This window comes from Lepidothrix coronata, unplaced genomic scaffold (assembly GCF_001604755.1).
Source record: "Lepidothrix coronata isolate B3197 unplaced genomic scaffold, Lepidothrix_coronata-1.0 Scaffold111, whole genome shotgun sequence".
NCBI lineage: Eukaryota > Metazoa > Chordata > Aves > Passeriformes > Pipridae > Lepidothrix > Lepidothrix coronata.
Genome location: NW_016690291.1, coordinates 630,670 through 644,689, shown reverse-complemented (window position 1 = coordinate 644,689; position 14,020 = coordinate 630,670). Strand labels below are relative to the sequence as shown.

The following is a 14,020-nucleotide window of genomic DNA, read 5'->3' as shown; positions in this document are numbered from 1 at the left end:
GGCCCAGGGGTGCAGTGGGAGAGAACTCTGCCAGGCCCCACGATCCCCACCACTGGAGCTGCCAGTCCCAACCAGAGCCTGCCTCTGTGCAAGTGGGAAAAGGAGGGATGTGATCTGAGATATAGTCTGAAGTCTGCTGTGGGGAAAAATAATCGCTGGGGAAATCCGTGTCTGCTCTCAGAAACGACACAAGCAGCAGACTATGTGTTAAACTAAAGTTTATAAATTAAAAAAGAAACCAAGTACAGCGGGTAGCTTACAAACATTCACAATTCATTTGAAGTAAATAATCTAGTTGAGTGCACAGTGCCACTGAAAGAGAACTGGAGAGGGGAAAAAGAAGAAGGGGAAAAAAAGCAACGAGTTACCTTGAAAAAATAGACTGTAATTATATTGCTGGGCAGATCAGAAGTTCCCATCCCTGGAGGAAAGGTCTGCAGAACTATAAAAGGCACTGATGGTATTAAAGTTTCCCATTACATCGATTTCTTAAAAAGCCTGACTAGAAATATTCACATTGAATATAAAAATAATAATAATAATAATAACAACTTTAATACATCTGGAAAGTGCGAAAAATTCGTAACTCCTCCCTCCCCAAACATGGAAAGATCTCAGGAAAAAAAGGAAAAGAAGAAGTCAGGAGTTTCAATATAAGTCTCACCCTTCTGTGACATATTTATCCTTTGCCAGGGATCATGGAGTACAGGAATAACATGGGCAACAAGAGCAGGGGGGATCTGAAAGAAGCTTCCTTACATTCAGCACCATACAAGGCACACTCAGTTTGCAACGAGTTGGAAGACCAAGGACTCAGACGACAAAAATAATCTTCCTTACAATCCACGAATGGAGTCCTTGATCTCCTCTTTTGAGCTGCATTTGGTTTTGCAGGTCGTACTTATTTTCCTCTTCTTTTTTTCTCTCTTTCTCTCTCTTCACACAAATCGAGTCTCTACCAATCCGAAGCGAAATAAAACAAACAAACAAGAAGTCTACACCGAATACACTGACAACATGGATACCATGAACAAGTCGTGCCGAATCATGAGAGTCCTCAGCTGGCGGGGTGGGGATGGGGTGAGGGTCGAGTTGGGATTGGCCGAGAAGTCCTATGTTGAAAGAGGAGAGGGTGAGGAACCATCCAAAAATATTAATAATAAAAATAACAATAAAATAATAATAAATACTGTCCGAGGCACTGAGAGTTGCAGCTGGGGATCTGGATTTGAGAAGCTGAATGGATGGATTGATGGATGGGGGGGTGGCAGAGGGGAGATGGGTTTCCTGGCTGCCAGTGTGCACGGGATGGGGGTCGGGGGCAGCGGGATATGTATGTGTACCCCTCATTGTGTGCCGGCGGCTGCAGCACAGGTGGACAGAGCCCACCCGGGCAGGCAGTAGTAGGGATAGTAGTAGGACGGCTGGAGGGAGAGCAGCGAGGGCGGCCGCAGCACCTCGCCGGGGTGGTACTGTCTCTGGTCGTCGCGCACCAGCACCTTGACGGCCACCTTCTTGGCGGCGGGGGCGGCTGCCAGGAGGTCGGCGGCCATCTGCCGCCGCTTGGTCTTGTAGCGCCGGTTCTGAAACCAGATCTTCACCTGCGTCTCGGTGAGCTTTAGTGAGGCGGCCAGGTCGGCCCTCTCGGGCCCCGACAAGTAGCGCTGGTGGTTGAAGCGCCGCTCCAGCTCGAAGACCTGCGCGTGGGAAAAGGCTGCGCGGGAGCGCTTCTTCCGCGGCTTCGGCGCTGCCGCCTCCTCCTCCCCCGGCATCAAATTCCCGCACTTGCCCGCTCCGTCCTCCTCGTCCGGGGGGCTGCGATCTGCGGGCAGGGCGAGAGCACGGCGATGAGGGCAAGCAGGCACCGGGACAGCCGCATCCCCGCTCCTCTCGGGGCACGCACCCGCGGCCAGGCGCGCTCCCTGCGGCCGGTCCGCAGCGACCAGGCGAGTGGGGAGCCCACCGAGCCGCTGCCCTCCCCGACGCCGGAACAGCCCCCGCGGGCAGCCGGGGCTCCTCGGTTTCCTTTAAACGCCGGGAGCCCTGTCTGGCTGCAGGTTCAACCTGGACAAGGACCCTCCCCGATCCGCCCTCCCTCCCCCCGCGGGACGCGTTTCAGGGGCATTTCCCCCCCCCGGTACATCCCGAGCCCGTCGCGCAACCCCCGCGGGGCCGGCGGAAAGCCACGAACACCTTCCTCTCCCGGCCCTCCGGGACCCTCCCGCCCTCCCCACGCGGGTGCGGAGGGGCCGCAACGGGGCCGCCCCTACCTGAGACGGCGGCCGACATCTCGCTGTCGCTGAGGACGGCGCCGTCCCGCTCCGCCGTCTCCGGGGGCTGCGCCTCCTCCGCCGGCCGCCCCCCGACCGTGGCTTCCGCGGGGCGGGCGCTGCCACCGGCGCCCTCCTCCTCGGAGCGCCGCTCGCCCTCTGGGTCTTCGCTGAGCGCCGAGTCCGAATCCCAGCCCGCCGGCGTCCGCGGGGCCGGGGTGCGGGCGGCGGGAGCTGGGAGCGGCGGGTCCTCGGCGGCGCCGCACAGCCGCCAGCCGCCGGCAGCCCCCGGGGGCGGCGGCCGCCCCGCCGCGTGGCGGGCGCGCTCCTCCTTCTTGTTGAGGATGGCCTGGATGGAGAAAGGCGTCAGGGCGTTGCCGCCGCGAACAGCCATGGCCCGGCGGCGGGGCGGCCCCGCGGGCGAGCAGCGGAGCGCGCCGCGCCTTCAGCTGGGCGACCGCATCGCCGGCCGCCGCCGCCGCGCCGGTGCCGGGCCCTGTTCTGCCGCCGGGAGGGCGGGCGCCAGCGGGGGCAGCCTCTCTGCGCCACTGCCGGCCCGCCCGCCCATAGGGCCGGGGCCGCCGGGGCCACCGCGCTGCGCCGGGCGCCGCCGCGGGTCCCTGGCGGCGCGGGCGCTGCCTCCGCCCCGCTCTGTCCCGCCCCCGCCCGCCCTCCGCTTTTTCTGCCGGCGGCGCCGCCATCCCTCACGGCCGCCTGACAGCGCCGGCCCCGCGCCTCCCCATTGGGCAGCGCCCGCGCGGCCCGCCCGCCCATTGGCTCCCCGCCGCGCGGCGATGCGGCTCCGCGGGGCGCGCGCCGCCCCTTAACCCCTTTGGGCCCGCGGGGCGGCCCGGCCCGGGCGGGCCTCGGCGGGATCGACCCGCTCCCGGGCAAAGAGCGGCGGCCTCCACCTGGAGGAGTGGAACTGTGTAGGAGCACAGTTCGAGCGTATTCCCCTATCGCCGCGCCTCGGCCGAGCCGGGCAGCCAGTGGTAAAGCCCAGCGACGGGGAAGGGTCCGATCCCAGTGGGAAACGTCGCGGGGACGGGACCAACGCCGCGGGCTTCCGGGCATTGCTGCGTCCTGCTGAGGAAGAGCCCCAGGAAGCCGCTCTTTTGGGGTCTGTCGGGGGCCACGGCGCCGGGCCGGTGTGGGGCTCTGCGCGCTGCGGGGAGAGCGCCCAAGCCCCGGCCGCTCGCCGTGTGAACGCAAAACAGCCTCGGCCGGTTTTGGAAAATGGGCTTTTCATTATTGCGTTTATTTAAAAACATGGTCGGGTTTATATTAGGACGGTCTTCTGTCCATAGGGCTTTTAAAGCCCGTATTAGGAAGACAATTTCTCTCAGAATAAAGACTCCTTTCCCTGAAACGATGTTTTCCCTGGAAGAAAACGGCCCTACACAAGAAGCTTTTCGAAACTATTACGTGCATGTGAAATTGTATGTATGCGACTCATTGCCAAAACAACAGTATGCTCCCAAGCATCACGCTTTTCTTTATTTCAAATATTATTGGCATTCTCGGAACTAACAGAAAAATACCGGCAAGGTTATCAAGCAGGTACACGAGAAATTAAACGCCTGCGCTTCGCGAACGTGGGGTTTTGGTGCTGGGAGAACGCAGCCACGTAAGGAGCTAGAGCATATAAAAGAGATTCCCGAAAATTAGGCTTTGCTTCATGAGCCAAATTCCCAGGGTGTCACTGGGCTTCTACACAGGCGTGTGGCCACCGCCACCACCTCCCTACTTAATGCCGCAGAGATGAGCGTCTGTTTACAGTAGACTACGAAGCGACGATAATTGATTATCAACGACTCTGGCACTAATTAAACGTTTTCAATCATAATTCTTACCCAAAAAATAAATTAATAAAATAAATAATCCCTCTTTCATACACGGCACGAAGCCAGAGAGCCCCTTTGCGGGACTGAGCGGGAACAGGCTTTATCCTCCTGAACAAATTCAGACTGTTTTAATAACTTTGTTTGGTCTCACTCATTATCCCTTTTTACGTACGTATTTCTCAAGAAAGCAGTCGCTTTGACACCCAAAATTTCGTGTCATGATACACTCAGAAAATATCCAAAGGGGATTTTTTTTAAGAGCTGGAGGAAAACAAGGGGCATCTAGGGAAGCTGCGAGAAATCCGCTTACGAGAAGATAGGGTTGTAATAAGGATGCCCTGTACGGGCATTTTAAGGGGTGCTTAACAGCCAAGAGATGAAATTTGGGCTCTCAGAAGAGATGCGTGGCCGCAGACGTGGGGACAGAGGAAGGGCTTCCAAGGGGAGAGGTTGGAGATGCGGGTCGCGGCACCCGTGGTTTGGGTTGACGGCTGGAGAGGAGATCGGGGCACGGCAGAGCCGGGGAGCTCCGGGCAGGGCTGGCCGCGACAGCGTCCCGTCGTGCGTGTCTTTTTTCGGGCTGTGTTCAGGTGCGGCAGAGCGCCGAGCAGGAGGCAGAACTGGCGGCTGCGGGGGCCAGGGAGCGGCGGGGAGGAGGACGAGGCGCTCTCCCGGTGCAGCCGAGCTTCGAGCTCCGGCACAGGCAGTTTGCAGCCCGCGAATACCCTGATTTACAAGGCTTCTCGCCCGAGCTGTTGAAAATACCTGCAGTTAGTTTACAACGTCTGAAACTCTTTGCTAATTTATTCAGCTCTTCCCCCACCACCTCCTTTTCTTTTTTTCTTTCTTAATTTTTTTTTCTCCCCCGCCTCCCGGTCGATCTCTGCGCCCTCTTTCCGATCAGAAAACCGCTGTTTGGGGGAGGAAATGCCTGGGGAAGAGGCCGGGATGAGAGGAGAGCGAGCGGCAGCGGGGGTAAGGCGCAGGGGATCGGCGGAGGGAGGTCGGGCAGGGCCGGCGGGCCGGGGCCGCGGCAGCCGGGGACCAGCTGGGTGGTCCCGCCTCCCCCGGCCCCCAGCCCCGAGGAGGAGACGGACAGCGGGAGGGAGGGAGGGATGGGGGGAGAGTGGCGGCCCGGCGCTGCTCCACGCTGGCCCCCTCGGTGGAGGAGCGCTGGCAGCCGGCTCCGGGCCGCCCTCCGCCGGGGCGGCCCTGCCACGGCGTGCGGGGGGTACAGGGTCCCCTCCGACCCTGCGCGAGAGAAATCGGGCGCAAACCCTCTTCGCTGAAAAAGGCTCCGAGGGGACGCAAGGAGGCAGCTGTGTAGGCAGCCGAGAGGCAGGGTAGCACCTAACCTGGGGATGTCTGCGGGGGCACGATTCCCATCTTGCTTCCACCCCTAACAGAGGCTCCGCATTTCCCGTTTCTCGCTGCCTGGAAGCGGCCAAAAGCTGAAATATACCGCCTGGGATCCGCCGTTTCACAGTCGTGTGTTACATTGAAGCGGAGAAAGCCCAAACCCCGCCATGTCCCAAAAGTGCCTCTCCCCGCGCCCACCGGAGACTCCCGGCTCGTTGCCCCTCTCCCTCCCGCTTCCCACCGGCGGAGCCGGCCCGGCGCTGCCGGCGGCCGGGCTGCCCCACCTAGAGGCGGTCCCGCCGCACTGCCCGGGCCGGGGCTGCCCTGGGGCTGGAGCTCGGCCCCGCACTGCCGGGGCCGTCCTCGGGGCCGTGGTGACATGGGGTGGTCGCGCCGTGTAGAGACACAGGTGCAGAGGCACAGCCTCGGTGCCCTGTCCCGGTGTCCAATGATAAAGCATAGTGTGAGCTGGACAGCGGGGGCAGAGCCTGCCTGGCTGCAGCGTGAGGTGGCTTCTCTCAGCCACTTGAGCCGTTTGGCTCGCCAGATGTGAGGGAGCTCACCCACAGAAGCACTGCATCTGGCATATGGGGTTATGAAACGGGGAAGGATGTGTCCTGCTCATGGCCAGCTCATGAAAGCCTCTTTATCATATGTAAAAGCACAAACTTAAAAAAGGCATTCTGAAGAGCATGCACTTTTTACACAATATATAGCGTTGTATAAAAAGACCCAGATGGTCCCCTGGGTGGGAATGGATTGTGCTGGGAAAAGGAAATGTTATAAACTTTCCTCCAGGGTAGGATTTGCCCAGTATGGGAAATTAATTAGTGGTGTAGCCTCCGTGTGCCAGCTCTCCAGCAGAGCCAGGCTAGCTTTGCCCTCCAAGCTCTTCTCAGTTCTGAGGCAGGCCAAGAAGTTTCATGACCAGGGGCTACCACACACTGTAGCCCTCTTGGCAGCACTTCCCAAAGCCTGCATGGTGGTAGGTAATACTTTTGCCATACCTCATTAGAGGTGATCTTTATTTTTCCTAGACAGAAGCTGTGTCCCCCGACTTGTTCCTAGTTTGCCTCCTGATATACTCAGAGCAATGCAAATCCTTGCTGAGTTTCCCATGGGTCTTCCAGGGGCTTAGGTGGAAGATGGCAGTGGTGCAAACAGTGCTTCCTCCTACAAGGAATTTTAATCCCCTGTGACTCTGTTGGTGATGGGGAAGATTTCGTTCATGGCTTTTGCCTTGGCTGTGCTGTTCTCTGACTGTGCAGCAAAGGCACATAAATGTGTCCTGGACAACTTGCTGGTTTTTCAGGAAAATCTCAGATAATCTGCTTTTGAACAGATTTAGGCTTTGACTCTGTTTCTTAAATAACAACAATTTATCTCCAACCAAATGTAACTGTAACTGCACAGTAGGTGACAGCTGTACATCTCTAAACCACATCCCTACCAGGATTTCTTTGTGTATTTCGGGAGGGAGCTCACATAAGTAACTGCTGCAACACTCAGTCTTCAAATTGCTTTTTGCAGTTGACATCAGGATCCTGTGTTGCTGCTTAATTGTCAACTGTAAGATGCTTCTGGATTTCAGTGAGAGAAGGATATACTTTCTACAGTTAAGAGAAAAATTGGAATGATATTAAGAATCCAACTGAATATGTGCAAATATAGTGCTGACAATGAGAACTTTAATCTCCCTAGATTGACAACCTTTTAGTGAATTAGCTCAGTAGGTTTTAATAGCTGCTTTATAATCCCCTTTTCTGCTCATACTCCTTATATGGGGAAAAGCTCATGTCCTTTAAGGCTGGGAGGCTCAAACACAAATGCTCCTATAGGAGTTTACAACAAAACTGAAAGGAATGCTTGAATCTTGCTGGTTGCATATATACAGTGACACAGTTTTATTGCTCAGAGATGCTGTTTCTGGGAAAGCTAACCCAAATCTCCCTCTTGTTGCTTCATTTTTCCACTAGAACCTGAAGGGTTGGCATGCACAGTACCAAGTATGAAAACAAACTACCAACAGTTCATTTTGCTGCATGGCAGTTTCTTCTGAATTATTCCACCTTACAGACCCTGAAAAGGAAGACACACAAACTGTCTCCCAGGAAGGAGTGAAGCTGTATGGTTGTCTGATGCTTAGCGCCAGGAGGCAATGAGCTCTGCGCACACTGAGAGCCCTATCCCACAGCCACCTTCAGGCACGACCAGCTTTTGAAATAAATCTTCTCTTTGACCCTCTTCTTAATTTTATGCTAGGTTTCCTACTACTCCAGTAAATGGCTATGTATTCCTCATTTATCTGTAGTTATCTGTAGTATAGCAATACAACCTGGACAAGATTAGCTTGTTTACTAACAAAAAGCAAACCAGCATATCCAAATGACTAGGTGCTTCTTATAGTCATTAATTAAAGCTTTTGTAGCTCCTGTATTTAGCTTTTTATCTTTTTCATGCAATTTTAAAAGGAGGGAGTAGTCTATTTATTTGCAGTCCCTGATAGAAAAATTGAAGTAGAAACAGATCAAATTACTTATGTTAAAGTCATGTATGTGTGAATCTCCCATACAGTATCTGGTACATCTACTGGTTCTGAATTTTCCCTTATTATTTACTAGAACATTTTAATGACTATTCACTATAATACAGTAGATGCATTTGCTGTATGCAAGTCTTTAGGTTTTTAAGAACACTCCTAGCACAGATTAATCATTTGGTGTTTATTTGGTACAACATCATATGAAGTCCAGGTTTCCTTTACCATTGCTCTTCAATTTATATGTAAGTAATGACCTTTCCTATTCTGTTTGAAACAGCTGAGCTCACTTTTCATGTATGATGGACTAACTTGATAATTAAATCAATGACTACATTGGCTTAACATTTAAATATTTTTACTGCTTCTGAAGCTTAGGTAAACCACCTAAGCCTGACAGCCTCTCAGAATACTGGAACTGTTTACATTTCTAGAATGATTTCACATCTTTGTCTTAGAGTCACCTCTTTATTGCCAGCAAGTTGATATCATTTTATATTAATTTTTCTATCTTTTTATTATTCATATCAGGAGCAGACACCCATCAAAGGTAAAATCTGGAAGCATTTGGGACTTATCAGTTATAAATTTACACAGATCACCAATTACTCAAAAATTTCAGAATTTGAGATTAAGGACTCATTTGTTTCACATCCTCCTCACACTGAATAGGAAGCTTACCCTATAGAGACAGAATGTGGCATTTCTGTGCATGTCTTGGGCAGCCTCCTGCCTGCAGTGCTGGCTGTTGGGGTGCTGCTCGGAGAAGCAGATCTGACTCAGGAACTCCAGAACTGACTCAGGTGTCTCAAACACAACGTATTGCAGAGATGAGAATTGTGGAACATCCATCCTGTTTTGGATCCAGGCCTATGTGATTGTGTACATGTGTCTGAGGGGAAATCAGAGGTGTGAGTGCACCAGGCAGTTGCACAGGGTGATGGGTCTGGTCCCTGGGAGCACCCATCCTGTTGTTGAGCAGAGAAGGAAGCCAGGTAGTTTAGACCAAGCATCTCACTCTGTGGAAGCTCTGTTCTTTGAAGACAGCCCAGCCTCTCTGAGAGCTCTGTTGGAAAACGAGGCCCCCAGCTCTACGTGCTGTGTGACAGAGGGTCCATGCCTGCAGCTGCCTTGCAAGCTCACGGTGTTGTTTTGCCACAATCCATGCCTGATAACCTCTGGTGGAGCAGCCAAGCCAAGCAGTCTAAGCATGGAGACCTTGGATCCAGCACTGAGTTTATGAAGTTAGGGCAATTAGCAAGTTCACTGTGTGAGCTGTTTCCACTGGCAATGATTTTGTATGTACAGTGACTGTATGTTTCATCTGAACACGACTTTTACATTAAATCACTAATTCTTTTGGCTTGCCCAGTCAGAATACAAATACTTACATAAACTTCACAAATAAATTAGTGACTCCGTTTTGTTCAGTACACCTGCAGATTTAATTGACTGCCTGAAAATAAGCAAACATGATGCAAGTTGTCTGCAGGCAATACAGGTATTGTTCATATTTTCTGTGCTCCTTAAAGAAAAGAGACTTTGAGCACGTCGGTTGTGGATGACTGCAAATAAGCACCCTGTCTTGTCCTTAAGATACTCAATTCTATCCTCTCAGAATTTCTTTCTTCATTAGTGTTGTTTTTGCCTAAATTCAGGCATTCTGAATTATAGGTTGTCTCCTGAGTAGGTTTTCAAGGTATTCCTGTCATAGAAGTAGCTATTTCTTGAATTTATTGTAGGCATATTTTGGGATTTACCTAACAAAAGAAAAAAATTATCAAGGAAGGTGCCAGATGACAAATAAAAATGTGTAATATGAAAAAAGCAGTTTGCACCTTATCCCATTACATAAAAGATTGTTAATGAGGTGGTTGAAGAAGTCGCCAGTACTAAAGGATTCCTGTGACTTAGTTGAAAACTCTTGTGATGTAGGAAGGACCAGAAATGCAGGTGGACAAAATATCAGTTATGTATCCCTTGAAAGAAGAAAAAATCCTTTTATTTGTCTAGACTTTTCGCAACAAAAGAATGCAGAAATCTGCCTGCAAATAAAAGAGGGAAGTAGAGGAGTTCTGTATGGAAGAACATTTTGGTAATACTTCCAAGATGGAAAGTTGTGATATCCTGCACTATGGCTGAGGTTATTTTTGGCAGGACAAATGAGAGATTTCTGCTCTCCCTGCTTTGGAAAGTGTTTAGTGTGTGGTGTAGCCTTCTGGTGCTTTATAGTATTGTCTGTATTTTACAAAAGCTGATTAACAACCCCATGCTTTTCTCCATGTTCTCCTAGTGTTCCAGCCCTGTACAGGACCATGGCAAACTGCTGCCTGTAGGAAGCATTAAAATACAGACTTCAGTCAAAAATGTTGCTATCAACTGTCCTTTCATATCTCTGGAGGACTTCTGGTGTGACTATATTTCTTCCACACAATGTACACTTTATGCAACACCTCTCTGTCAAAGGCTGTTTTGCACCAGATACGCTCCCTCATGAGGATATACAACTCAAAAAAATGAAGTGTTCTTCTGCATAGCTCCAAAAAGATGTCTGCAGTACAGTTTTCTGCAAAATAAGCAACAGAGCCCTTGTAGTCCAACATCCTTGTACTGTTGTGATGATAGTCTGGTTGACTGAACATCCCAAACACGGATGGTGTATATACCTATGGATCAGTCATGCCCATATTGATACTCCTATCTCTGACTGTGCCCATAGCTATCATGCAGGGGACAAAAATCTCCCAAAGGCAAAGGACCTTCACATACAGTAATATTTCATTCACAGGGCTTAATTTAGCTATTTTAGTGTGTCCTCAACAGTTAACTCTAAGAAACCTCTGCTGCCATAAGGTGTGTTGACCCTGAAGCCCTGTGAACTGTTGGCAGGCTCTGGAAGAGCAGCAGCCTGCTGGAGAGATGAGTTGACACCCTGCAGTCTATGGAGGCTATGGAAGAACTTTCACCTTTCAACTTCAAATGCTTTGCTCCTTGGTCTGCATATGGCCAGGTGCACTACTACAGCTCCTAGGGCTAATTTTGAATACGTGGTGACCTCAGAAGCAGGCCTGGGCATCTTGTGTAACTGCTTTGGTATAAGGTAACAGCTGCTTTCACAGAGAGTATAATAAATGTCAGAACACCTGGATAATGAGATGGAGAGATCCTTTCAGTGAGGAGAAGAGAAGACTAGCAGCTGTGGAACTGAAAAGTAGTTTGTCATCTACAAATCACTGTCATGACAGGGATCTGTGCATTGTTTTGTTCCAATAGCCCTAGCCCTTTGGACATGGTATATGGTACTGGTCCTTCTTGTGAGCACCACAGTGCTCTCCCATTTAATAAACTCCTTTTCAAAAAGTGTTGATTCTGAGACTCATGATAAGGATAACACCAGCCCATGAATATATTGGGATGTTACTGGCTGTAGCTCGCTTAGATATGTATCCTTTATCATGTGCCTTAGAATCTGAGCCCCAGCCAATACAGAGAAATCCCCTTGCATTTTCTCCAAGAGGAAGAGAGTGTTCAATAATTTCCTAAAAGAACAGGCTTTATTTTTCCACCTGCTGGCTCAGCAGGTGTCTGATGTTGAGTCTGTCCCAGTTCTTGTATGCTAGGTCCTGGAAGCCTGAAAGGTAATTCTAGTCATATCAGAGTGATCTGCAAGAAATGAGGAATAAGGATGGCTGATGAAAAGGGGGTTAAGATTAGTCTGCTTGATGTTTCCACAACTTCTCTCTTCGTCTTTACTCTCAGAGGCTAGTACAATTAAAGTAAAGGCCCCCTAGGCAGAGTCTAACCTGATTTGATGTCAGTACTTTTGTCATTCACAAAAATTCTTGGTCATGGTAAGAAGACTGAGAGGAGGGAAGAATGGAGCTGAAGAAAGGACTTTTTAAGAAATAAAAAGGAGAACAAAGGCAGGAGAGGTCATATATATCTGAGTATGCAGCAAACTGAGGAGGGAGAGGGAAAGGAAAAGGGGAGAGGGAAGGAAGGGAGAGGGACTCTGAAAGAACTGAAGTGCATGGCATGGGAACAAATGGACAGTGAGCAGTGAAAGATAGGTCAGATGAGAAGTGAGGATAGAGGTAATTAGACTGGAAAAGTGCTAGGAACAGCGGGCTGGAAAAATGAGAGAAATGAGAAGGATCTGAGCAAGGAAACTCAATGCAATGGAATAGGTTGCTTCTATTAAACCACAGAATCTAACTTGTTACACTTGAGAAAAAATGTTAAATGCGCTGTTCCTCAGAAGTTTGGAGTGCCTATGAACATAGACCCATGTTATATGGAATTTAATATTGTATCTGTAAAAATAACACTAGGTTGATTTAGACTTATGAATGATATGCTGCACAGCATACTGATGGATATAGCGTTGAAAAAAGGTGTTCCTGCTGAAAGGTGAATCCTGCCTGTGCTGTGCAGTGCAGGAGCTCAGGAGGAGCTGTTGAATGGGCAGCTCAGGATGCCTGGGAGCAGTGGCCCCAGGACCATCACACGCCAGCCTCACCTTGATCCTCTCTGGAGCCCTTGAGAATCTTGTCTAACCCACCCCAGGCTCTGGGTGTTCCAGGGGCAGGAGAGGGATCCTGCCTGTGCCTGCCTGTGTACACTGTGCCCACTGTGCTACCTGGCAGGCACCCGTTGCCATCTAGTGGCTATTGTAGGACTATCTGTGCCTGGAAAAGTTTTTTTCCAAGCAAATTGAGTCTCAAAAACAAAGGAGACCTCAGCCCTGCTGGGCTGGCTCCCTTACAGGCAAAGAGGAACTCAGCAGCACCAGGATCTTCACCTCTCACTTTTAATGATTCTGGCCAGATTATTGTAATAAGCTGAAAGTTTCTCCCTATTGAATTTTAGTATATTCACCCTTGCCAGATCTCAAACAGAGCAAGAAAAAATACTCTACTTGGTGGGAAAGGACAGAGCAAATATTGGTCCAATAGATATGTTGCACTGGCTTTAGATGACCCCTCTCCCCTGGTCCATGAGAATTAAAGAGATGGTGCAGATGGACAGTTTAAGATTGATGCTCTTGAGCAAAACCAAAAGTAACTGGATTTGTTTACCCTTTTAGAGACCTGCCAATCACTTTCCCACTCTTTTTCTTTTTTTCTCAGAAGAAAAGAGTTGATAAAAGCTGAACAAATTTGAGAAAGGTGTAAAAAGAGGGAAAGGAGTGAAGGAGTGAGATCTATGAAGCATTGCCTGTGTTCACGGGTGTCTTTGAACAATTCTATTATCTCAAGAAAACAAATGGACAAATCTTAAGAGAAGAATTAGGTGAATATACTTGGAAAACCGAAATACTGCCCCCATCCATACTACTTTTTTAGAAGGGAGAGCACTATGAAAGAATAGAAGACTTTTCCTTCTTTGTCTCATGGAATGCCTCAAAACAGAACAGCTCCACATGCATTACTGTGGTAGCATTTACTTGTCTTTGTGTTCACTTGTGATGGATTATTCCATTTTGGATTATTGCCACTGTGGTATATAATGATAGTAGCAAATATTATCCAATTGTACTTTAAGTACTTAGCACTTACACCCTGAGCCTATTGCTGTTTTCAGAAGAAAAGCTTCCCCAATTCTGAAAATACAACAAAACTGTAGGAACATTTATTACGAGGTTTTAGTGGTAACTGGACAGTGTTTTGTTCATGCAAGAAAAATGAAGGTCACTATAAGTCTGTAACAGCAAAGCTTTGTGCATGTTTTATATGGCACAGCTGCCTTTCTCCTTTCTTGGATACATTTGAAGAGGCTCCTTGTGTCTGCTAGCTCCAGGCTAAGGCAAACTAATGTATGTATACCTGCAAAATATGACTGCAGGGCAAAAAATCTGAAGCTTTTGTATGAAAAGAAAAAAAATAATAGATGTTTTAACAATGGAAACCCCCTCCCCCTTTTATTTTAATGCAGAATTCTTTCCTTTTTTATATATTTATTTCAAAACAGAAGAAAACTTTGCTTTATGCTTTTTTTCTAAATTGAGG

The 14,020-nt window shown here is 49.6% G+C and overlaps 1 protein-coding gene across 1 annotated transcript; it reads right to left on the bottom strand.

Annotated features, from left to right (window-relative positions):
• Positions 1-252: 252 nt before the first annotated feature.
• NKX3-2 (NK3 homeobox 2) lies at positions 253-2,664 on the bottom strand. The gene is given in 4 exon segments (XM_017824499.1): positions 253-1,822; positions 2,271-2,320; positions 2,322-2,370; positions 2,373-2,664. Coding segments are annotated over 4 exon segments (867 nt in total). The 3' UTR covers positions 253-1,346.
• Positions 2,665-14,020: the final 11,356 nt, after the last annotated feature.